This window comes from Dryobates pubescens, chromosome 1 (genome assembly GCF_014839835.1).
Source record: "Dryobates pubescens isolate bDryPub1 chromosome 1, bDryPub1.pri, whole genome shotgun sequence".
Taxonomy (NCBI): Eukaryota; Metazoa; Chordata; class Aves; order Piciformes; family Picidae; genus Dryobates; species Dryobates pubescens.
In genome coordinates, this window is record NC_071612.1 from 37,184,434 (window position 1) to 37,209,632 (window position 25,199).

At 44.1% G+C, this 25,199-nt stretch overlaps 1 protein-coding gene across 6 annotated transcripts in view; it reads right to left on the reverse strand.

Moving 5' to 3' along the window:
- The window catches only part of TBC1D1 (TBC1 domain family member 1), a 110,221-nt gene that overhangs the window by 50,826 nt on the left and 34,196 nt on the right, over positions 1–25,199 (reverse strand). For all 6 annotated transcript variants that reach the window (XM_054164117.1, XM_054164090.1, XM_009896556.2 and 3 more), the window contains exons 2-6: positions 13,299–13,832; positions 9,296–9,385; positions 8,213–8,317; positions 7,468–7,600; positions 6,001–6,092 (exon numbers count right to left, since the gene is read on the reverse strand). In XM_054164117.1, the coding sequence (XP_054020092.1) occupies positions 6,001–6,092; positions 7,468–7,600; positions 8,213–8,317; positions 9,296–9,385; positions 13,299–13,832 (954 nt within the window). The remainder of the gene's footprint in view (positions 1–6,000; positions 6,093–7,467; positions 7,601–8,212; positions 8,318–9,295; positions 9,386–13,298; positions 13,833–25,199) is intronic.

Consider the following 25,199-nt stretch of genomic DNA (forward strand, 5'->3'; position numbering starts at 1 on the left):
AGGCCTCCCCACATCCACCAGGCGGGTCACCTGATCATAGAAGGAGATCAGGTTGGTCAGGCAGGACCTGCCCTTCCTAAACCCATGCTGGCTGGGCCTGATCCCTTGGCCATCCTGTAAGTGTTGTGTGATTGCACTCAGGATGACCTGCTCCATAATCTTGCCTGGCACTGAGGTCAGGCTGACAGGCCTGTAATTCCCTGGCTCATCCAACCGGCCCTTCTTGTGGATGGGTACCACGTTGGCCAGCTTCCAGTCAGCTGGGATCTCTCCAGTGAGCCAGGACTGATGAAAAATAATGGAGAGTGGCTTGGCCAGCTCATCTGCCAGCTCTCTCAGCACCCTAGGATGGATCCCATCTGGTCCCATGGACTTGTGGGGGTCCAAGCTGCTGAGGAGAGCTCCTATCACTTGCTCATGGAACACAGGGAAACCATGCAGCTCCCTGGCTCCCTCTGCCAGTTCTGCAGGCCAGCTGTCTGGTAGACGTTCTTTCCAGCTAGTAAAAACTGAGGTAAAGAAGGTGTTAAGTACCTCTGCCTTTTCCTCATCCTGTGTTACAACATTTCCTTCCATGTCAACCAAGGAGTGGAGGTTGTCCCTGCCCTTCCTCTTGCTATTAATATATTTATAGAAGGACTTTTTGTTGTCCTTCACATCAGAGGCCAGTTTAAGTTCCAAATATGCTTTTGCCTCCCTAATTTTCCTCCTACATGCCCTAGCAACCTCTTTAAACATTCCATGGGTTGCCTCACCTTTCTTCCAAAGATTATACACCCTCTTTTTTTCCCTTAGTTCTATTAAAAGTTCATTACACAGCCAGGCTGGCCGTCTGCCCCGGCGGCTCCTCTTCCGGCACATTGGCACAGCCTGCTCCTGAGCCTTCATCAGCTCTTTCTTGAAGCAGGTCCAGCCCTCCTGGACCCCTTTATTTTTAAGGGCTTTCTCCCAAGGAACCCTCTGAATTATTTCCTTGAGCAACCTGAAGTCCGCCCTCCGGAAGTCCAGAGTGGAGGTCTTCTTGCTGCCCCTCTTAGCATGACTAAATACTGAAAATTCTATTATTTCATGGTCACTGGCCCCTAAACAGCCTCCGACCACCACATCACCCACCAGCCCTTCCCTGTTGGTGAAGAGGAGGTCAAGCATAGCCTTGCCCCTGGTAGGCTCCCGCAGCACCTGGGATAAGAAGCTGTCCTCTATGCAGTCTAAGAACCTCCTAGACTGCCTCCTCTCTGCTGTGTTGAGATCCCAGCAGATGTCAGGCAGGTTGAAGTCGCCCATAAGGACAAGGTCAGGAGATCTTGAGACAGCCTTAAGCTGTCTATAGAATGCTTCGTCGACATCATCCTCCTGGTTGGGTGGTCTATAACAGACTCCAACCAGGATGTCTGCCCTACCGGTCTTCCCTCTAATACTTGCCCACAAGCATTCAACCTGATTGTCCCTAATCTCTAGCTCAATGGCATCTAGTGCCTCCCTGATGTACATGGCCACCCCTCCACCCCTTCTTCCTTGTCTATCTCTCCTGAAAAGCCTGTAGCCATCAATTGCAGCACTCCAGTCATGTGAGCTATCCCACCACGTCTCCGTGATGGCAACTACGTCATAACTTTCCTGCTGCAACAAGGCTTCCAGCTCCTCTTGTTTGTTTCCCATGCTTCGTGCATTAGTGTACATGCACCTCAGCTGGGCTGCTGGTTTGGCCTCTGACCCTAGCTTACTGCCCCCAGACTCTTGCCTGAGGGGACTAGTTTCAGCCCCTCCCCCCTTCGAAACTAGTTTAAAGCCCTGTCGATGAGAGCTGCCAGTTCCCTCCCCAGAATCTTTTTACCTTTGGGGGACAGGCCATTCTCATATACTGTGACCTTTCCCCTTCTTTGGGACAGATGTACTCCATCTGTTGCCAGGTGGCCTGGTGCAGTAGAAATTTTACCAAGATCAAAAAACCCAAAATTCTTTTGTCTGCACCAGCCTCTAAGCCACTTGTTGATTATGGCTGCTGTCCTGTTCCTTGTGGTATTCCCTCCTGCAACTAAGGGTATTGAGGAAAAAATTATTTGAGCACCTGTCCCCTCAACCAGATCTCCCAGGGCCCTGAAATCATTTTTGATAGCCCTGGGAGTTCTGACTACAACATCATCATTCCCTATCTGCATAAGTAGCAAGGGATAATAGTCAGAAGGCTGTACCAGCCTGGGTAGCCTTCTGGTAACATCATTAATTTGGGCTCCAGGGAGACAACAGAGTTCCCTATGAGATGGGTCTGGCCGACAAATGGGGCCCTCCATTCCCCTCAGAAGTGAATCACCAATAACAATTACCCTCCTCTTTTTCTTGAGGGAGCAGGTCCTGATGCCAGGGGAGGGTTGTTTAACCTTAGGCTGTTTTGCCTTAGGCCATTTAACCTTAGGTTGTTTACCCTTAGGCTCTTTAGCCTCAGGGAGAACCCCAGATGGTGTGTCCTCTGGTAACAGGACCACCTCACCCTCGATCTCCAGTGCCCCATACCTGTTTTTCAAGAGCAGCGGGGAAGGTGTGGGAAGGCAAGGAGGTTTAACCTTGTGTCTTTTGAGAGGAACCTGTGTCCATTCCCCTCTGCTTTTTGGGTAACCAGCCTCTGCTGTGGGAGCCTGCAGAGCCTGCTTACTCATGTTCATATCTTTCCCCCTCTGGTTTATCTCTTTCCTCTTCATGTTCTTCTCTTCCCTACATTCCCTTACACTTTTAAGACTAGCAACCTCATCCTTTAGTCTGGCCACCAGATTAAGTAGGTAGTCAATCTGCTCACACCTTATGCAAGAGTTACCCCTACTACTCTGCATCTCAAGAGCCAGGCTCCAGCACTCTCTACAGCCAGATACCTGGACAGCTACCTGCTTGTGTTCTTCCTCAGTCTGGGTCGACACTGACTTTTTTAGGGAGTTTTTGCTACGAGTTACTACCATGATTGTCCCTTACCACAGAACCCACTAGGAAAGAGAAAGAAAAAAAAAAAAAAAAAAAAAAAAAAAAAGTAGCGCAACCGTGACAATACGGGCTTCCCGACGAAAAGACCCTCGCGTGCGGCAGTAAAGCGCGTTTAAATCAGCCGGGGGTGACGTAGCAGTCACAAGCCCCAGCGGCGCGAAGAGCCGATTCCTGCCGACCTCGCGGCGTGTTCAAGGGACGTTCTCAGCTCCGGTGGCCCCAACAGGCATAGAAGTTACGATTGCATTTCTAGTCACAGAGAAATCTTGCTCTAGAAATCCTTCTCTTTAGCAGCTGAGGGAACTGAGGTTGTTTAGCCTGGAGAAAAGGAGGCTGAGGGGAGACCTACTCACTCTCTACAACTCCCTGAGAGAAGGTTGTAATGAGGTGAGTGTTGGTCTCCCCCCACGTAAAAGTGACAGGACAAGAGGAAATGGCCTCAGGCTGCACCAGGGAAGGTGCAACTGAAAGGGTTCTCAAACACTGGAACAGGCTCCCTGGGGAGTTGGTTGAATCCCCATCCCTGGAGGGTTTAAAAGCCACAGAGGTGTGATGCTGACAGAGTTTAGCCTTGGTGGAGTTAGAAAATAGTTGGACTCGATGATATTCAATGTCTTTTCCAACCAAGATGACTCTATGATTCTATTCTCATTGAACAAAGGCAGAAGGTGAATAGAATAGAATAGGATAGAATAGAATAGAATAGACCAGACCAGGTTGGAAGAGACCTTCGAGATCATCGAGTCCAACCTATCATCCAACACCATCTAATTGACTAAACCATGGCACCAAGCACCCCGTCAAGTCTCCTCCTAAACGCCTCCAGTGATGGCAACTCCACCACATTCCCAAGGCAGCACATTATTTCTATTTAGATCATAGAATCATAGAATACTGGTCTGGAAAGGACCCCAAGGATCCAACTGATAGTGTAGTTGAAATGAGATGGCCCAGCAACGTGTCAAGCTGAGTCTTAAAACCAGTGCAGGGGAATGCAGTACTTCCCTTGGGAGATGATTCCAATGTCTGTCACCATGGTGAAAGATTTTCTTCTGGAGTCCAACTGGAATTTCCCCAGAATTAACTTGTGCCCATTGCCCCCTATCTTTTCCATATGACTCCTTGTAACCAGGAAGTCTCCATCTTCTTGGCAGCCATGCTTTATGTACCGGTCCATGGTAATTAAGGTCTCGCCTAAGCCTTCTCTTCTCAAGGCTGAACAAACCCAGCTCTGTCAGCCTTTCTTCATATAGCAGAAGAAAGGGATAATGTTTTTAAAACAATCTATTATAGAATTGAATCCCAGAAACCTAACTTCTGAAAGGCAGATGCTGCTTAAGCCTCTAGATGCAATGCAGAGGATACGTGATGAACTAGCTAAGACCAGGGTAGCCCAGCAGAGTAATAATAAAAATATCTTTCCAAAGAGCATTATCTAGACCCACAAATCATAATTACAGCACATGGAGCTGTAAGAATGTAACAATAAACATTTCAGGCAGTTTGGCTCAAAAAAACCAGCTGTAAAAGACAGGCAGGAGTGATGCACTTTACCCTTGGTTTTAGCAAGTTAATGGTTTGCAGTTTCCTGTGACTGTAAGCAACAGCCGTGCAGACCAGCTAGCTGCTGCCTACCAACAAATTACTTAGCTCATGGAATCTCTCCCACAGAGTAACTTCCAAATTTGGTACTGGATGATAAACTGCCACATGGAAAGACACAAAGAGACAGAAATGACTCAAGAGAGGAAGGAAATAGTATTTTTTTTAAATGTCTGAAATTTCCTAATCTTCAACAGTGTGCCAAGCCCACTGATACTTCCTACAATGTTCTGCATCTGTCTGTGATCCAGCTGCTTTCCTCTCTGCTCAGATGGATTTCACTCAGAAGAGAGAAAGTTCAACTTTTCCCCTTAGTTTGACACATATTAAGAACTAGGATAAATTTTAGGTGGGAAATAAGGATGTTGACTTGCTGGAACAAGTCCAGAGAAGGGCAACGAAATTGGTGAGGGGTTTGGAACACAAGCCCTATGAGGAGAGACTGAGGGAGCTGGGGTTGCTTAGCCTGGAGAAGAAGAGACTCAGGGGTGACCTGACTGCTCTCTACAGCTACCTGAAGGGAAGTTGTATAGACGGATGTTGGTCTCTTCTCCCAGGCAGCCAGTACCAGAACAAGAGGACACAGTCTCAGGCTGTGCCAGGGGAGGTTCAGGTTGGATGTTAGGAAGAAGTTCTATACAGAGAGAGTGATTGCCCATTGGAATGGGCTGCCTGGGGAGGTGGTGGAGTCAACATCATTGGAGGTGTTCAGGAGGAGACTTGATGGGGTGCTTGGTGTCATGGCTTAGTTATTTAGGTGGGTTGGATTGGTTGAGGGGTTGGACATGATGATCTTGAAGGTTTCTTCCAACCTGGTTTATTATTATTAAGTTTTATGATGTGGGAGTGCTAAAAGTAATTTGTTTGGGTCAAAGTAACTGTTGAATGTTTTCACAGTCCCAGTGGTTGCCTTCACCCACAAAAAATACGTGGGGTTTTACTCAAGATGTCAACATTCTCATGGAGAACAAGTAGTAGTAGGGGAAGAAGTAAACTGAGCCATTTTCATCAGAAGGCAAATTTTTAACAGCTCTAGGAAAACAATGATATTGGAATTTATGCACAGGGTGATTAAAATATAATGAATAATTCACAACTAAGAAAAATTGAAGCCTGAGAAGGACAGATTTCGATTGGCCATTAGGAAGAAATTCTTTATAGTGAGGATGGTGAGACACTGGAACTAGTTGCCCATGGAGGTCATGGATGCCCCACTCCCAGGAGGTGTTCAAGGCCAGGTTGGATAAGGTCTCAAGCAACCTGGTCTACCAGCAGGTGTCCCTGCCCACGGCGGGGGGTTGAAACTGGATGATCTTTAAGGTCCCTTCCAGCCCAAACCATTCTGTGAATCTATGAAAATAATGTTGCTGCTTCATACTGATGTTGGCAAAAATAGTTTTTAAATTTTGTAGGAAACAAAGGGCTTACCTTAACTTCTTCAAAAACAGAGGCCTGCTCCTGGTTATTTAGTGTTGTTAGATGCTTTTGCAGTTCTAGTTTAGTCTTAGAAGGGTGCAACCCTACCAAGAGGAACAGAAAAAAGAACAAATCACAAGGTCAAATACGTCAGAATTAATAAATCACATAAATCTGCACACAATTTAAGCCCAAACCCATCAATTACTTGAGCTGACCCCTTGCACTGATTTCATAACAGGGCATTAGAAGGAACTTTAGGTTAATTTCAAGCTACTACTGAACTCTTTAAAATGAGGGACACTAACTCTCTGAGGAGATTTACTGAGCACAGAGCTGGATTATACTCTTAGCTGAAGATTCCCTTATCACACAAGAGAAAATAAACCCACAATCTACCACATGTCAGCGGACTGCTTTGGTGGGGGTTTAAGCAGTACTGCTTGCTTGTGATATAAATACAATTTCCATTGATTTTCTCCCACTTGTATGCCTTGGCCTCTTCTGAAAAAAGGTAAATTTACTGCATGTTAGTGAAGCTCTTGCTTTGCTGCAGGCTGAAAACATTTACTGGCAGTCTAAAGCAGGCTACCCTCTCATTCACATTATGTTTTTTGCTCTCATCCTGGATTAAATCCCTTTTCCTCTATTTTCTGTGGAAAACCAGCAAAGCACAAGCAGCATTTTGTACTTCAGTTTCTGATCAAGGCGTTTCTCCCTCAGAAGAGGATGACATGATTAACCAGCTGGCATGATTAAAGGCATTAAGAATCATTTGCCTTTAAGAAATTCCTCCAAAACCATAGCTATCTGCAGACCAAAAGTAGTTTTGGAAGTTCTCCAGTTTCATCAAATTAATACTAGACAGGTTTTAGTTCACCAAGCTACTGTCATGTGATCTGACAAGCTGCTGTTGCCCTTTGTTCACCTCAGACAAAAGAATGAAACCTGTCTGATTGGCTGGAATGCAAAGATGTTTGCTTTTGTGGGTTTGGGGTTTTTTTGCCCTGAATTAGTTTTCTGGGCAACGACTACAACTCTCACTGCTGTCTTTTCATGAAGGCACACAGATCAAGACCAAAAATGCTGCATATTAAAAGCATACTGTTTGGTTCATGTTGTCCATGGATTCAGGAGGAGAGCAGGTCACAGCTACTGCAGCACCTTTCTTTTCTGGGAAGTTTCTGTCCTGCAGTTCTCCTTGGCTAACACAGCCAAGCTAGCTGCACTTCAGTAATATTTAGACTCTTGTTTTTAAAAATCAAAGTACAAGAAAGAGGCTTAACTTTTGATAGAAAATTCTTATTACCACACAGGTAACCTGACACTGCAGTCTCCTAGAGGGCTTTCAACCCTGTATCTCAAGTCCCAAGATCTTTTTAAGTATCCATTCCCTTAGTTTGCCATCTAAGATTGTCCCCCACCAACCCCCCAAATTGTTAGAAAAAATATTCAACTGGGAAGTTGTTTAAAGCTCACCTTCTATCTTCTCACAGAGTTTATGCAAGCTCTGCATAGGACATCCTTCACAGAGCTGGGGCTGTGCCTTGGAAGTCTGCTGCACAGCAGCTACGGTGAAAGCCTGTTTCAATGTCATCATGATTTCATCCACCTGGAAAGGACAGAGTGCAGCACAACAGAATTTCACTCCTCCACTGAGCTTCTGTTTTCCTTAACACAAACCCTACAGTCTTTCAGGATGACACTGCTGCTTGCTTGGGAATGTTTATGATTACAAAGAAAAGCTGTTCCTGTGCCATTTCTCCACACAAACAGACAAGCAAGTCAAAGCTCATTGTGAAATCTTATCTCTTCCACACTGTGGTCTAATAAAAGATATTACCTCTATCTAGAATCCTTTTCTTGTCTGAGATAAAAGAACTTCCGGTAGTTGTGATGCACTGGTCTGACCTAGAGCACATTACTGTAGTGCTCATTTTCTGAACAAGTACATTATGAAAAAACCCTCTTCCAAAAAAGAGGCACAGAGTCTAACTTAGTTTATGCAATCAATGAAAGGAAGTTGTATTGGATTTTTCGAGAGGATTTTAACCCCTGCCTTCAAAACAAATAAAAAGCTCCTTTGCAGACTGCTGTGTTAAGTCATATTTCTGAAGTACATCTGCTTCTTAGTAGAGTGGGATTTAAAGATGTTCAGCACAACACAGAGCATGGAGCAACAGAAGGCTTTTAGGGCTCAATAATCCATGATTCTGCCACTTACCAGTGCTTCATCTGTACACTGAAAGACGTAGCAAACAAAGTGGAAGCCTCCATTTTCTGATGACTCTCTGCAGATGAATCCAAAGTGATCCACGTGTCTAATTCCCTAGCACAAAAACAGCAGTAATGAAGCAGTCGGCTTTGCTTTCAGTGTGCATTTATTCCAGTAACAAAAGCAGGAAAGGCTCAACAGCATTACAGATAGGTCACATACTACAGTAAAGCCACCTGGCCATTAAAAAAAATCTATTCTGTTTTAGAGTCTGTTACTTCATCAGTCTTTTAGAACAGGTCCAGAGGGACATGAAGACAATCAGAGATCTGGAGCACCTCTCCTATGAAGATAGGCTGAGAGAGTTGAGGTTGTTCAGTCTGGAGAAAAGAACACTCCAAAGAGACCTCCTAGCAGCCTTCCAGTATTTGAAGGGGGCTACAGGAGAGCTGGAAACGGACTTTCAACAAATGGATGGAGTGACAGGACAAGGGGTGATGGCTTCATACTGGAAGAAGCTGGATTAAGATGAGACAAGAGGAGGAAATTCTTCCCTCTGAGGGCAGTGAGGCACTGGAACAGGTTGCTCAGAGAAGTTGTGGAAGCTCTGAGGCTGGCAGTGTTCAAAGCCAAGTTGGATGGAGCCTTGACCAAGCTGGTCTAGGAGGAGGTGTCCCTGCCCAAGGCAGGGTGTTTGGAACTAGACGATCTTGAAGGTCCCTTTCAACCCAAACTCTTACATACATATTTTCTCCTTGAAAAACAGGGCTCAGAGAATCTCAGTTTTGCACAACTGTGACTTGAGCTCACTGGAATCTCAAAGCAAAGCTGACCCTTCTAGATCACATTCTTCAACCACCAGACACAGCAGTGAGTCCTTATCTCAGAAGCTTCAATGGAAAGCATGGGAGAAGAATGACAAGTTTACAAAATTACCAATTAACTACCAACTTGTCGATAGCAATTACTAAAAGTGCTGGGGTGAGGACCCATCCAAAATGCTAGGAGAAAGGAGAACATGAGCATCCACAAATGGAGGGTATTTAAAGAAAACAAACAAGAAAAGAGAGAAAGAATGCACTGCAATCTTACCTGAGAACAAAAGGATATTTCTTTAAAGCTTTTTTCAATTGCTACTTTTTTTGTGTCAGGACTGATAAGGTAAACTTCAGACTGCCCAATCTAAAAAGAGTAAAACAAATAGCAAGATGGTAACAAGCAACATCACTTTTTGTTTGTTTTTTGTTTCTAAATCTTGCTACAAAAATGCTTCCTGGACATAAATCTCTTTTCTTTTCCCTACCTACTTAGACCAACTAGTATATTACTACCAGAGAACAAAAGTGTGGCAATGCCTGTGACAAGCAGTGTGAGCAATCTGGCAGTGTAGGCCTAGAGCCTGACATGGTGGTAGGCCATGCTCAGCATAAGTGCAGAAGTGGCTAGCAGTGTAGCAAAACAGTGCTGTGCCTGCAGCATGTAACTAAAGCAGGACACTGGTAACTATAAACACAGAAAGTTATCTGGGAATAACAGGACACACACCTGCATCAACAACCTCGTGTGTCATTAGTAGTTGGACCAATAATCTATAATAGTGCGATGTGTGGTCACTCATGGGAACCAATGAAGCCATGCCAACAAGGCACTCTGAGTTTATATAAGTTGTAGAAGTTCCCTTAATACGCACTTTCCTTTCCTTTCACTTTACTTTGCTTTGCTGTGCTGTACTCACTATGCTTGCACTATAGTCCTACAATACTGGAACGATAAAGGAACAATACTCGATCATATTGGTCGTCTGCATTGACTCCAGTCTCCGTCGCCGACACGAAAGAACGCTGAAACTATGATTTGGCATTTAGAGATCTGTATAGAATAGAATAGAATTAACCAGGTTGGAAAAGACCTTCTAGATCAAGTCCAACCCATCACCCAATATCATCAAATCAACTAAACCATGGCTCCAAGTGCCTCATCCAGTCTCTTCTTAAAACACCTCCAGTGATGGTGACTCCACCACCTCCCTGGGCAGCACATTCCAATGGCCAATCTCTCTTTCTGTGAAGAACTTCTTCCTAACATCCAGCCTGAACCTCCCCTGGCACAGCTTGAGACTCTGTCCTCTTGTTCTGGTGCTGGCTGCCTGGGAGAAAAGACCAACCCCCACCTGGCTACAACCTCCCTTCAGGTAGTACTTCACTGTACATCACAGAACAGAGGTGTAGTTTCGCATCTGATATACGAAACTGAGAATAATGTTTAATTAGATAAGAGTAATAGTACACCACCAGTAACTTTCTTTGCACTGAGGAAATATACTCACACTCCCCTTCCTTAATTTTCTGCAGTTCTGGCACAGATCACATTCCCAAAAGCTACTAAATACAATTTTCCTAAAATTCAAATCCAAGTGTGTGCTTCTACCTGTGTCCCATGGTTTAGTTGACTAGATAGCGTTGGGTGATAGGTTGGACTCAATGATCTCGAAGGCCTTTTCCAATGTGGTCTATTCTATTCTATTCTATATTGTGAAACTCATGCTCAGATGCATGGACTATAATCTTGGAGAAACAAGCATCTTAGACCTAACATTACTGATCAATGTGAATAATTATTTTGTGGGGTTTTCCTTAAGACATATGCAGCATTTAATTTAAAGGCTTTAACTTAGACTACACAAATGAGCTCCCTAGAGTGTATTTTCTAACTTCATTTCATCTGTAAGGCTGTTTGCACAGCAGTGACCCAATAGCTGATACTAACTTTTGATAGGCAAAGGGCATTTTTAAGGTTACTGGTCTCCCTGCTCAGGGCAAGGGAGTTGGAACTAGATGATCATTAAAGCCCCTTCCAACCCAAACCATTCTATGAATCCTATGAAACGTGCTGAAGCTTCTACCATTCTCAAAACCCATAAGCACATGAAAATATCAGCTGCACCAACAGACCTGTGAGTTCTTAAAGAAGGGGGAAGGGGAGAATCCTGACTGTGAATGGATGAAGTGAGATGTGCCCCCTCTGTTTGTGTAAGAAGGGTCCTACACATTCCACTACCACATCTTCTCCCACTTTAACCAGAGGTCTTCTTCGCTCCTTCAAAAATACAGCCAGGAGAAAAGCCTAAAAATAAAGCCCCTCCAGGTCCTAAGAAATTAGTTCAGAAAGCAGCTCTTTGGGAAGAAACACCAAAATCAGGACTGTCTGAATAAAGTGAGGAGAGCCAGCAGGTAACTCATCTGAACGTTTTTCACACCTCCTACACCAACCAGCTTCTGCTTCAGTTCTGGGGAAAATCCAAGAACTTTAACTCAGAAAATGCAAACAAGTGTTTCCCCTCTAGATATAAAGTTACTTAAGAGTTTCATGTATAGTCAGCCACCAAGAAACTGATGAGCAGAGAGGACCTGTGGCTGCTGCATACCTACTGCTCCTCAGGACCTGCTGAGCACATGGAATGGCTAACCAAGAAACTCAGCTCTGCCACCAAATGCTGCCTTATGGGTACTAGAGGCTGCCTTATGGGTACTAACCACAGTTACTTCACTTCCTGGCATTCAGCTGGATTTAGACTGGCTGAATGGCTAAAGAATACAACTGTGAAACAAAACAGTATTTTCCCAGGCTAAAAGCAACCCAAGACAGAAGGCAAGGTCAGCAGAGCCTCAGAACTTGGAAATGAGTGTGTCAGCAGGCGTTAGATGTTGTGTTCAGGCTGAAGCTGCACACGCCTTTGAGAAATGTTACTTCTATTTAAATGCACTCAGTGGAGTAAGAGGATCTGGGCCTAAGCAGTCCATCTATAATCTCCCTCTCTCTAAAAATCTGTGTCATGAACAAACAATGGAGTCAGGATTTGTTTCAAAATTAGGCATTATTATAAAGGGCATCTTTATTTGCTGTGTGAAAATGTGTTCAGGGGAAGAAGGTAAGCATGCAGTAATTTTTTTTAATCAGGCATAAAATTTCTCTCTACCTTCTCCCACTTCTCTCTCTGCAGCTGGCCTGCCATGACTATACACAAGTTTTAAATCAGCTACAGGTAACTACCCCTCATCCTGTGTGTTACTTTTACAGACTTAACACTTTGGTAATCCTTAAAGCAGCACTTCTCTTCCCCCCTCTCCAACAAGTCTGCTCTAACTGCATCCACTCCCCTGTTCCTATCCTTAAAATCTCCTAGCCCCAACAGCAGCTGACAGATCCAAGATCACTCTTCAAAAAGAGTGGTTTGCCATTGGAATGGGCTGCCCTGGGAGGTGGAGTCACCATCACTGGAAGTGTTTTGAAAGAGACAGGATAAGGCACTTAGTGCCATGGTTTAGTTGATTAGATGGTGTTGGGTGACAGGTTGGACTCGATGATCTCAAAGGTCTTTTCCCAGCTGGTTAATTCTGTGACCTTATGACAGCCAGTCATCACAGTATCATCTCCAGGCTTGCATTATGTTCAGACACAGGATCTCTAAAATATATTACATAACTTCTCTATCTTCACTTGTTTCTCAGGTCTTGAAAAGCAGTTTTGCTGCTCACCTATCAAGGCAAAAGCATTCCTAGCCACACAAAAGCAGGACAGGGGTGGGGGAAGTGTGGTGTAGCCTAGGAAGCTGCTACACTGCTGCATCATTACACACCCATGTTGGCAGCAGGAACACCTTCATGAATGGTACTGCTTATCACCAGGCATAAAAAGTCTGCCTCCATGGTTTGGGCTTTCTGCTCTAGTTGCAGGTAACTCATTCACCCAGAAATTTATTTCTGCTGTTACTAGTTAATGTAATGAATTGTATGCACCATTTTGCAGTTAAAGTGCCTACTAACTTGCTGCTGCTTTTTGAAAGCTGTCTTTAGGAGCCCAGCATTGCAGGCAGCACTGTTTTAAACTGTTTAACATAAACTTATTTTGACCACATAGAAACAATTAACAATGACTGGTAACGCATTCAAGAGAAACAGGCAAGTTTAAGTTAAGCTCTGGTTATTGCAATTAAGTTACTAATTAAGTAACTGCCATCTGTCAGAACATCTGCTTTGGTGTTTGCCACTGCAAACTGGCGTGAGCGTGCCAAGGAGAGCAGCAAACCTTGCTTTACCGTAAACAACATGGTCCTGTTCTCTGCCATGTCTGTCGGCTGCACGACGCTGTGGCCATACACCAGCTGACTTTTGAGGTTCAGTGAAACAGCATCTTCTTCAAAAGACCTGACAAAGCTGTTACTCCTTTGGCCTGCCTCTTGCAAATCCTTCTTAAAAGCAAAGGAACGAAGCCCAGGCTGAGAATAGGATTTCCTAAGCGGCCTTTTCTCCTCCTCTTCACTGACCAAGGGCTGGAAGACGGAGCGAAATTTGTTGCTCAAAGAGAAGCCTCCGAAGTTATTGGCAGTTTCGTGTTGCTGGGATGATGAGCTGGAGGCTGGCTTTTTCGTACAGCTCGCACGGTTGAATTTCTCAATGCATTCATCTATGAGTGCTGGAGGTGCGTTTTTATGCGCTACTGTCACCCGCCCGCAGAACAGCACCTCAAACTTTTTGGCAAAAGGGTCTTCAACATCTGAGAGGTTGTTCTGGAACTCTTCTTGCCGAGCAATTTTCCCAGCTTGCCGAATGGAGCTGATGATCTCAGGCACCTACGGGAGGGGGAAACAAAAGGCACAACATGAACATCTGGTGCTTCTAGGAGCAACAGTAAGAGGTGCTCCCTGCTGTTATTTCGCTGGAATGGCTAATCTGGCTTTGTTTTCTGAAAGGCCAGTTGAAGCCATCTCGTTTTTGTCTGATGGATGCATTACAGAAGTCAAATGCTGCCTGAACGAATTGCTTCTTTGTCTCCCTGCCAGGAGCTCATCGTGAGAGGGAATGGATTGAAGCTTGAGGAGGGGAGACTCAGACTGGAGATTAGGAAGAAATTCTTTACAGTGATGATGGTGACCCTGGAACAGGTTGTCCAGGCAGGTTGTGGATGCCCCCTCCCTGGAGGTGTTCTAGGCCGGGTTGGATGAGGCCTTGAGCAACCTGGTCTAGTGGAAGGTGTCCCTGCCCATGGCAGAGGCTTGGAACTAGGTGATCTTCAAGGTCACTTTCAACCCAAACCGTTCCATGCACGAATCTATGAATCACAGAATCAACCAGGTTGGAAGAGACCTCCAAGATCATCAAGTCCAACCTATCACCCAACCCTAAGTAATCAACTAAACCATGGCACTAAGTGCCTCATCCAGACTTTTCTTGAACACCTCCAGAGATACTGACCCCACCACATCCCTGGGCAGCCCATTCCAATGAGCAATCTCTCTTTCTGTGACAAACTTTTTTCTAAGATCAAGCCTAAACTTCCCCTTGCACAGCTTGAGACTGTGTCCTCTTGTTCTGTTGCTGGGTGCCTGGGAGACAATACTGACCCCCATCTGGCTACAACCACCCTTCAGGTAGTTGTAGACAGCAATAAGGTCATCTCTGTCACCAAGAGCTTCATCTCTATGATTTCAGTTGGACTTTTGAAGGAACCAGTACAATGTGGCATGTTCAAACTCAAAATGAAAGACAAAAATAATTTGGAAAGCAGAAGAGAAGCCACAGACTAATTATTTGGAAAAGTCATTTAATCTCTGTTGTTCTTCACTCCCTTCTCTTACTCAAGCATTCACGGGACATAGATTAATTAGTCTCTTGCAAACCCTCATAACAGCATCTCACATCATTATGGCAGGCTGGTGGTTGGAGGGATTTTAACTGTAAATTGCTGTGGTTTTTAAAGAAATATATTAATTATTTCAGATAGTCATTTTGATTCTGCCAGCCTAGATGACACTCTCAAATAAACATTCCTTACACATTTAGAATCATTTGCAGGGCATCTGCATGAGAGAACAAGTCTGCTACAGCCCACAGATGTTTAACCCAAACTGCCACCTGAAACATTTTAACTAACAGTAAATGGTGACAGCTCCTGCCATGGTCATAAATGAGTAACACACGTTCTCTGTTAAGCTGCTGTGAGGCCCATGTTTGGTTCCACCCCACTGCTTTGACTGGCCCGTCACATTGAGGCTCCTCTGCAGACTGAGTTGATGCTGTAATGACAAACATGGTGCCAACATCTCTGATTACAACAGGTAATTCTGACTACTCCTTCATTTCCCCAAACTACTCTGCAAAGTGTGCCAGCTTCCTGACAAGTGTTTCCTGACAAGCACCAATTGGAGCTTGCTTACTTCTGGAGAATCAGAATTACACACAAAATGGCAAGGCTTGGAAGGGAACTCTGGTGATTATCAAGTCCAAATTCCATGCCAAGACAGGTTCACCTAAAGAAGGTCACTCAGGCATATGTCCAGGTGGGCTTTGTATGATAGAATCATAGAATTGTTTTGGTTGGAAAAGACCTCTAACATAATCAAGTCCAACTACTGACCTAACACCACCATGGCCATTAAACCACATCCCAAAGTGCCATGTCCACGTTTCTTGAACACCTCCAGGGATGGTGACTCCACCACCTCTCTGAATGCTTGAGGACAGTACAGAAAGAAGCCTGGAAGTAACAGACTAAAACAGTAGCCCAGAAAAACCATCTGCCCTATGAGAAAAGGCATCCCTAAACCTAAAGAATGCTTAAAGAATTGTCCTTTTCAGACAATTCTATGGTTATCTAACACTCTAAATGGTAATAAAAATGTACACAAACTAACCCAGGAAACAGGGCAGGACTCAGGAAAAGACTGAAGAGGGAAAACTGGATGTTTGTATTCTGGGTGCTCATAAAGACATCAGTAGGACTTTTTTTCTAGGTAAGGAAACACAAATAGGTAGATATGGATAGGGCAGATATATAGATAGCAGGTGGGTAGATAGACATATAGAGAGTGGATTTAAGACAATAACATTACAAAATAAATAAGACGCCTCGGGAAGCATTACTTCACTCTTGATCACAAGGCATGAGTCATCAGCAAAGACAATAGAGGAGAAGTAAGGAAAGAAGGTCATGACTTTAGAAGTCTGTCCTCAGCTCTGCCACCAGCCAGTCAGAAAGCCCTGGGCTCCGGCAGCTTCATGCCTAACCTTTTATTCACCTCCAAATAAGAAGCCTATTACCTCAAGTGATATGCTTCTGCTGCACAGCGGATTCAAGGTTCCCCTCAGTTCTATTTGCCTTATACTCTGCCAAAGAATCAATTTTTAGTCATATATCAGGGCACCAGTGAAACACAAAACTTTACCCATATTTCAGGCTGCAACTACTTCAGCATTTTCTAGAAAGCATGTTTTCCTCTTGTGGGAATGTCTGGACTCATCAGCCACAGGCAACTTTATTTCCGAGTTGCCCAGAACACAGACCTGTGACTCTTCCTCTGCTTTTGCTGAGGCTGCAGAGCAAGCAGCAAAGGAAGTAGGTATTTTCTGGAAAACACTTTGCTGAAGCCAGGAACATCATCTTTCACATGGGTGAAGAGTGCCACCATCTCAACCAGGGATAAGCTCCCTTAGCACCACCCGTTCTGATGACTTCAAGGAGAGTTTCCAGCAGCACAGGTGCTACAAGCAGCTGCTCCCTTTGTCTAGAACTAAAGCCCAGAGAAGACATCATGGATCCATCACAAATGTGTAGTTACTGAATTTGACTTCTTCAGTATTTTTTGTTCTCAGACACATTTGGTCATCAACCAAACTGCTACTCAGCAGTGGCTGGACATTATACACAGACAGCTGTTAAGAGAAAGATGCTAAATACAGAGTGACTTCGTAGTTGTGGTGGGTTAACAAACTTCATGTTTGAGGAGACCTTGTAGGCCTGTTGATGAAAACCAAAGGGAGTCTTTGTTATTTATTTTCACACATGCTGAAGTTTGACCTATGCCACTGATCAGTAACAGCTGGTTCCATGCTACATTTACTGAGAAACACTGACTTCCTGCTTATTAACCTAAAAACCCCCACAGCCTGTTGATATCATTTTATTACTGCTGATTAAGCACTTGAACCAGCAAATCGTCATCTCACTTTCCTGAAACCCTTACATATGTTAAACATGAATGTGTTTTTATTAATAGAGAAAAGATGCCATGATCATAAAATCATTAAGGTTGGAAAACACCTCTGAGATCATCAGGTCTAACCTTCTACCCAACACCTACATGTCCACTAGACCATATCCTGAAGTGCCACATCTACTTGTTTTTTGAACAGCCCCAGGGATGATGACTCCACGCCTCCCTGGGCAACTGTTCCAATGCCTGACCACTCTTTCAGTAAAGGAATTTTTCATAAGATCCAATCTAAACCTCCCCTGGTGCAGCTTGAGGCCATTTCCCTTCATTCTGTTGTTAATTACTTGGGAAAAGAGGCTACCATCAGGCTCACTCCAACCTCCTTTCAGGTAACTGTAGCGGGACATAAGGTCTATCAGTCTACTCTTCTTCAGGCTAAACAACCCTAGGTCCTTCAGCCCTTCCTCATAAGACACACTCTCCAAACCCCTCACCAGCTTGATGAATGAGCAACAACAAAAATGCCATTTTCCCTGGAACAGTTCTTGGCCTCACCAAGAGCTGTGGTCTTTTCATCTACCTGTACCGTTCCAGACCTTTTATGCAAGCAGTTAGAAACGAAGAATCCATGTAGTCTTGTGTGTTCTCTGCTCCTGGCTCCCTCAGCAAACAGACTTGGGTGCTGAGTACATGAAGACTAAGTAAAAAAAAAAAAGTTATTAAAAAATTACTAAAAAATAATAATCTGTGAAATGTAAATAAATTATAATTATTTCAAATTACTGAAATCAACAGGGTAGGCTCCATCCTGGCAACTGTTTATTAACCACAGCTGGAATTGTTCCAGATTAAGCAGCGCACCGCTAGGCCACCAGTAACCACATCTCATAGTTTTGAGTTGTGGTTGTCAATTAATCTCTAGCAATGAATTAATTGCTTTCATGGCTCTTTCAGTTTGTATCAAAAAGCAGCAAGGATCAAGATGCACCTGAATTAAGTTAATGTCACCTGGAGATTTTTAAAAGTTGTGGGGTTCTTTCTGACCATAAGAAAAAAGTCTTTTATTGTAAGGGTGGCCACATGCTGGCATGGGTTGCTCAGATGGGTTACAGGGTCTCCAGCCTTGTAGATATGCAAACTGCCTCAACGCTGCCCTCAGCAACCTGTTCTAGATTACCCTGCTTTGAGTAGAGGGCTGAATTAGAGGACCTCCAGAGGTCTCACTCCATCTCAGCCTGGTGACTTAGATATCAACATCTCCTAAAGTAGACCTGTAGGTCTACTTTAAACCTGCAAAGATAGTATGGGAGGACTGCTGCACACACGTATGACTTCTTCCAGCCACACAGGTTCTCTTTTCTAGCACACTTCTATCCTGAAGTGTTTTCTGACTTGTTTCTCAGTATAAATATGTAATTAGTGGAATGATTACTTCTGTAATAAAAACCCCAAACCAGAAACAAACAACAAAACAACTGCTGATGACCTCAAATTGTTTCCCTAAAGCCACATAACTAAATATAGGCAACAGTGTAAGCAAGAAGGAAAGTTTACCAAGCTCAGAACATTACTTTCTTACCACTCACCATGGGCCAAGCAGGGGTGGTGAACAGAACTGAAATGTGTTAGGAAATTTTTTTAACTTGGGAGTGTCTGAATTGGCTACAAAAAAAGATGCATCTACAACAGTGGACTGTTGTGATTTGGTTTATTTCATTTTAAGCAGACTATGTTATTTCTGATGTGATGAGAATGTTTATTTTGTAGAGACAAAGCAGGCAACTGAAACGCCGAGTACTTTTGTGTCCTGACTCTTGAGTAATCAAGCAAAGCACAACCCAACACTGAGACCTTCCTGATGCACCCTAGCCTGCCACTAGACAAGCAGCTCCAGCTTCCTCACCAGGCACCAAATTATCAGAGATGGCAATCATTGTTAAGCATGCTGAAGAAAGAGGAACAGTTCCTTTTCTTCACAGAAACCATAGCTGCATTTTTTTTCCCCATGCAACCAGAATTCACCCTGTAAGTTTACACACAAGCATGAAGTAAGATGTCCATGCCTTTGGCCAGTCAGTGGAGTTGAGAAAGAGGAAGAAACTGAATGAAAAAAAAACAAACTAACAGCCCAGTAACAGCTGAATGCAAGAGCTGTTTGCTAGTAAACAAGGCCAGGCTGAAAAGGATTCCCTGCTGCTTTAGCACACAACAGGTAGGAAAGCAATGGTGCCACAGAAGAGCTGCCAACAGATCAGCTGGGCAGGACTAGAGGGGAAAAAGAAACAAACAAGTGGGATGAGTTCTGATTTTAGGTGCTACACAGTATTTGTACCTACAGCATAAGCCTACCAGTTTATGCCTACCAGCACCTTCACAAAGGTTCAGGTCAGTGAAGGCTTAAATACAGGCTCTTAATGATGTCAAAGGAGCAGGTGGCTTTGTTTAAGAGACAGACCTGTCATGGCAGGAGATGATCTTATACAATACAATCATAGAATAATTTGGGTTGGAAAAGACCTTCAAGATGGAATGGAATGGAATGGAAGGGAATGGAATGGACCAGACCAGGTTGGAAGAGACCTTCAAGATCATTGTGTCCAACCTATTATCCATCAACACCTAATCAACTAAACCATGCAACCAAGCACCCTATTAAGTCTCCTCCTGAACACCTCCAGTGATGGTGACTCTCGTGCTAAACCATGACCCTCAGCACCAAATCTCTGCAGCTTTTAAACACCTCCAGGTGATTCCACCACCTCCCTGGGGAGCCTGTTCCAGTCTTTGAAAACCCATTCAGTCAAGAAATCCTTCTCATAGCCAATATACCTCCCCTCATGCAACTTCAGGCTAATTCCTTTCATCATATCACTTGCTCCTAGGGAGAAGAGACAAGTATCTTGCTACAGCTTCCTTTCAAGCAGTTGTACAGTGAGATGGTCTCCCCTTAGACTCCACAAATTCTTAGAGACTGAAAACCATTAGTGTCAGATCTTAAGCTGAGAAAGTCTCATACCACCTTAGCTACAGCAAAGCCTTTCACAAAGCTCTTTAAACAAGTAGCTGTTTTGAGTTAGTTTTGCCTGCCTGTTCAAGTATGAGATGACATCTCAATTATTTTTAAGTGTTTTTACTTGCTCTTTTTTTATGACCACAGCAAGCTCAATAAAATGTCTAGAAGTCTGTTTCCTGTTAACACCTTTTCTTCACTATTTTACTGGAGTGTGCCGCTACAGGAAAAATAGGGTCCAAAGCTATTTATCTAGGGAGAGTCGCCGAATGGTGAAGGTTGGAAGGGACTTCTGGAGATTTAGTCTAACACCCCTGCTAAAGCAGGATCACCTAGAGCAGGCTGCACGGGAATGTGTCCAGGAGGGTTCGGAAAGTCTCCAGAGAAGACTCCACGGCCTCTCCAGGCAACCAGTTCCAGTGCTCCAGCACCCTCAAAGTGAAGAATGTTTTCTTGATATTTAAGTGAAAGAAAAGCTCTCTATCTGCATCAGGACACACAGCAATATTTTTATCACCCATAAAGTATTTATAATCATGGAATACTTTGTAAAAATAATAGAGTAGAAAACAGGAAAAGAGGTTTTGAGACATATGCAACATAAATAAAACAATGATATAGCAAAGGACGTCGTTGCATCTGTGAAAGGCTGCACAACATCTTTGGTTTCAGCAGTTTGCTGTGTACCAAAAAGCAGGTGGTCTGATCTCAGCACACTGCTGGCAGAACAGCTGTGCAGGAGTGGAACAGATCAATGCGTCCCATCCTTACCGCTCTTTCAACCCACACTAGTGGGCGGCTGACTTTTTTGGAACACTTTTCTCCACTCGCTGGATGTGAAGTTTAAATTAAAACGCTTTAGCAGTAAAATGCTAGAGACTGTCCTGGGATTTTGTTATCTTAATCAAGATACTGCAGAATTTCTCCTTTCAAAATCACATCATTTAATTTGCATGTGACCCCTGTCAGCACAGCCTCCCATGCAAAGCAAGGCAAACTTTTGTGTTCAATCCGACTTTAAACTTAGATGAGATGCTGAGGGTCACCGCCAGCTGAGTTCCAAGTAGCCCCCACAACGGGGAGCCCAGAACTCCTCTTCCCCACAGAAAATTTGCAGTTGCCAAAAAAGAATGGCCTGCCTACAGCTGAGATTCTTTTGCGATAGGTGTCGCTCACTACTTTAACCAAGGAACAGACTGAAAACTTCCAAGCACAGAACCACAGTCTTGAGTCTCTCACAAAGGTAAAAGAAGTGTCAAAAGTGTCAGAATTTCCTTACTCCTCAGCACTGGCAGAAATTCAAGGTAGAAGAGTAACAAACTTTGTAAGTTCATTTCCAACCAACTTTTATATTCAGGTCTTATCTCAAATGTCTTCATAGGGTTTTTTTTCTTTCTCTTATCTTGCCTGGAGACTGTTCTACAGCCTCCTACACCCCACTGACTTTTTCTAGTCATTAATTCTCCTTTTGCAAATTTTCATCCCTTGACTCCTAACCAACAGTTGTACAGAGCACTTCAATTGTTATCTTTCTTCCTTTGCTATTTGCTGACTTATTCCTCCCACAGAGCCACTTTCAAGCCAAGATCTAATTCAGGAGAAGCAGAAAGTTTAGTTCCTCCAGTCCCTGCATGATGATCATCTTTTTGCAAGGGCCCAGCAGTTTTTCTGTGAGTGACAAATGCACCACAGGAACAGCAAAGTGAGATTCTTACCAAGAGGTCCCCAAGGACATAAAAATACAGAGAGAGAGGTCACCATGACTTTGCATCTCAATGTATCACCCAAAACATAGCTGCTGGATCCTGACTGCTCATAAAACAACTATCAGCTCTCAGCAGCTTCACCATCTGCACATGCTGTAGTACCAAAAATTCACAAAGGGTCTCACTTACCCAGGGACTTGGGGGTATCTTTTGAGAAAGAAGAACAGGTCAGAGCACAACCAGAGGGCTGGGAGGGGTAGCCAGGCTAGCAGCCAGCCAAGGCTAGCAGCCAGCCAGGCTAACCACACCACAGGTGTGCTGCTGGGGAAGGACTGTCAAACCAGACCTGCAAAGGCACAACAGAAGTGTTGTTTCAGCCTTGCTAGGGGAAGGCTGGCTGGCTGAAGAACATTACCACAGAGCTATGGAAGGAAAAGACATCCTACGCCTGTCTGCTTGGGGGGTTGGCTTAGTGAGGTTTGATCAGGTGTTACAGAGAGAACAGAAGTCAGGGAGGTGAGGCCAAGGTTCAATTTTTGCAGGGATGTATGCAAGAAGCTGATCACAGAATCATAGAACTGATGAGGTTGGAAGAAACCTTTGAGATCATCAAGCCTAACTACTCTGCTAGAGCTCACAATCCCACCACTACTAAGCTGCTACCACTAAAGTATATCCCACAGCACCACATCTATGCATCTTTCAAATACCTCTAGGGGTGGTGACTCCACCACTTCCCCAGGCAACCTGTTCCATTGCCTGATAACTATTTCTGTGACTGTTCTCCTAATATCCAACCTAATGATGAACAAGAGTGCACTAAAATTCAAAGGATATTCCATGTGGGGCAGAAGAGTCATCTGCTTAGGGACATGGTTTAGTGTTGACCTTGCAGTGCTGGGTTGAAAGTTGGACGCGATGATCTTGAAGGTCTCTTCCAACCTGGTTTATTCTATTCTATTCTATTCTATGCTATTCAGCTCTTTTTTTGACTTGGAGCACGGTAGATGAGTGACACTAGCGTCCTCTGAGATGATCTGGACTACCTAAGCACTGAGAGTGGAGCTCCACACAGCCAACACATACCCTTGCAGTTTACACTTTATCATAAAAAGTCATAGAGGTAATTTGGTTTCCTACTTACATCAAGACTGATCAGTAATGCAGTCTGAAGCCATGAGCACTGTGTGCCACTTCCACAGTTATCACATTCCTTTCACTATCACAGACAACCCTCTGCTTGAGAGCCTCCCTCACGAATCCTCAGCAGCATGGAAAAGGTTACACTTTTTGCAAAGTCATGTGAGTTGGAGAGCACTTCATGCAATTTTAAGAGGCACAAAAAGGTTTTATTTCCTTTCTGGAAAAAAAACAAAACAGTATTTGCAGAATCTGTTTATAGATCATTGTAAACAAGCTCAGAAATAGAACATAATTGGACTTGGTGTTCTACTGAAGCTGGAGTGCTTTATTTTGTGGTGGTACTTCCTCCTCAAGAGAGATGCATCACATTGCTGATACACTTTTGGGTTTTCTTTCACACTTAAGAAAAGCAGCCGGTTATTTAGTTCACCAGTTTTAGTCCATTTTGGATGTCAAACAAATGGTTCCTCCTGTCTAGGAGCTTTTTGAGTTATGGTACATTTTTCCTATGGTAAGACTTCTAGTGATGGCTTCTCATCCAAACATCTAACAGGATTATTCAAACTTGTCAATTAACTCCCTCACATAGAACTGTTGGAGTGAGACCAGAGGAGCTAGGTGTTGAAGGCTCTTTAGCTGCATTCACAGACTGCATCAGGTTGGAAGGAACCCTCATCTTGTCCAAGGCCCCGGGAGACAGCAGGGACACCCCCAACAAGAGCAGGCTGCCCAGGGCCACATCAAGTCTGATCTTGAATGTCTCCAGGAATGGGGCCTCAACCACACCCCTGGGCAACCTGTTCCAGTATTTTACCACTCTCATTTTAAAGAGCTTCCTCCTGATGTCCAGTCTAAATCTACCCTGCTCCAGTTTAAAACCATTGCCCCTCACCCCATCACCCCAAGCAGTCCCTCCCTAGCCTTCCTGTGAGTCCCCTTCAGATACTGAAATGTAGCTATAAGGTCTAATTTCCTGTGGGAATGCCAGCGATGAGCAGTGTGAGCAATCTGGCAGAGCAGGCCTAGAGCTTGACATGGTGGTAGGCCATGCTCAGCAGAAGTGCAGAGCCAGCTAGCAGTGTACCAAAACAGTGCTGTGCCTGCAGCACTGTAACTAAAACAAGACGCTGGTAGCTAGAAACACAGCCAGTTATCTTGGGACAACAGGACATGCACCTGCATCAACAAACCTCGCGTGTCATCAGTAGTTGGACCAATAATCTATAATAGTGTGATGTGTGGTCACTCATAGGGAACCAATGAGTCCATGCCAACAAGGCACCCTGAGTTTATATAAGTTGTGGTTTCCCTTGCTATGCACTTCTTCTTCTGCCTGTCCTATCTCTTCTCCTTCCATGCCTTACCTTGCTGTGCCATGCTGTCACCCTAGGCCTGCGCCATAGGCCTGCAATACTGGAACAATAAAGGATCAGTACCTGATCATATTGGTCAGCCGTATTGATTCCAATAACCTCCGTCCTGAAAATTTCCTGTAATTCTGTTCTTCTGCTCAGATCCAGAAGTCACAAAAAACTTGCAAGAACAAAAAAAAAAAGAAAGTACTTGGAAGAAGATGCTCTGTAAATTGGTAATTCCATGGGTCTTTACCTCAGGTACCTTTGAAAATCACTGTAGGAGACCCCAGTATGTCTGCACCAAGTACTAATCATGCTAGAAATGTGAAGAAAGAAAGGAAAAACAGATGGGGTAGTACTGAAAAAATTCTTTAACGTGTATTTAGGAGAGGATGATGAGTTTGTAAAACATGCTGCTTGCTTACAGACTGCCTGCAAGGCAGCCAATGTCACCATGGATGGCGGTGGAGCAGGGATCTAGACTAACTATCCTATGTCTGGCAGTCTTACAGTTCCATCCTGCACAGCACTACTTCACTTGTCCTGCTTCTGGTTATCTTCATCAGATCTCATTTCTTCATGTAAACGTTGGCATCTCCACAGACTGTTGCCTGTCAGTATAGCTGTTACAGGGCTGACAAGCATGCAATTTCTGTGGACAGTCAGTAACAAATTTGGCCACAAAACCCTAGATGTCAAGGTCCTATTTAGCTAATGCAGCACATTTAGTCCTAAATGCAAAGGAGTGATCAAAATGCAGATAAAAAGGCACCATCAAGACAAAAGGAGCTAT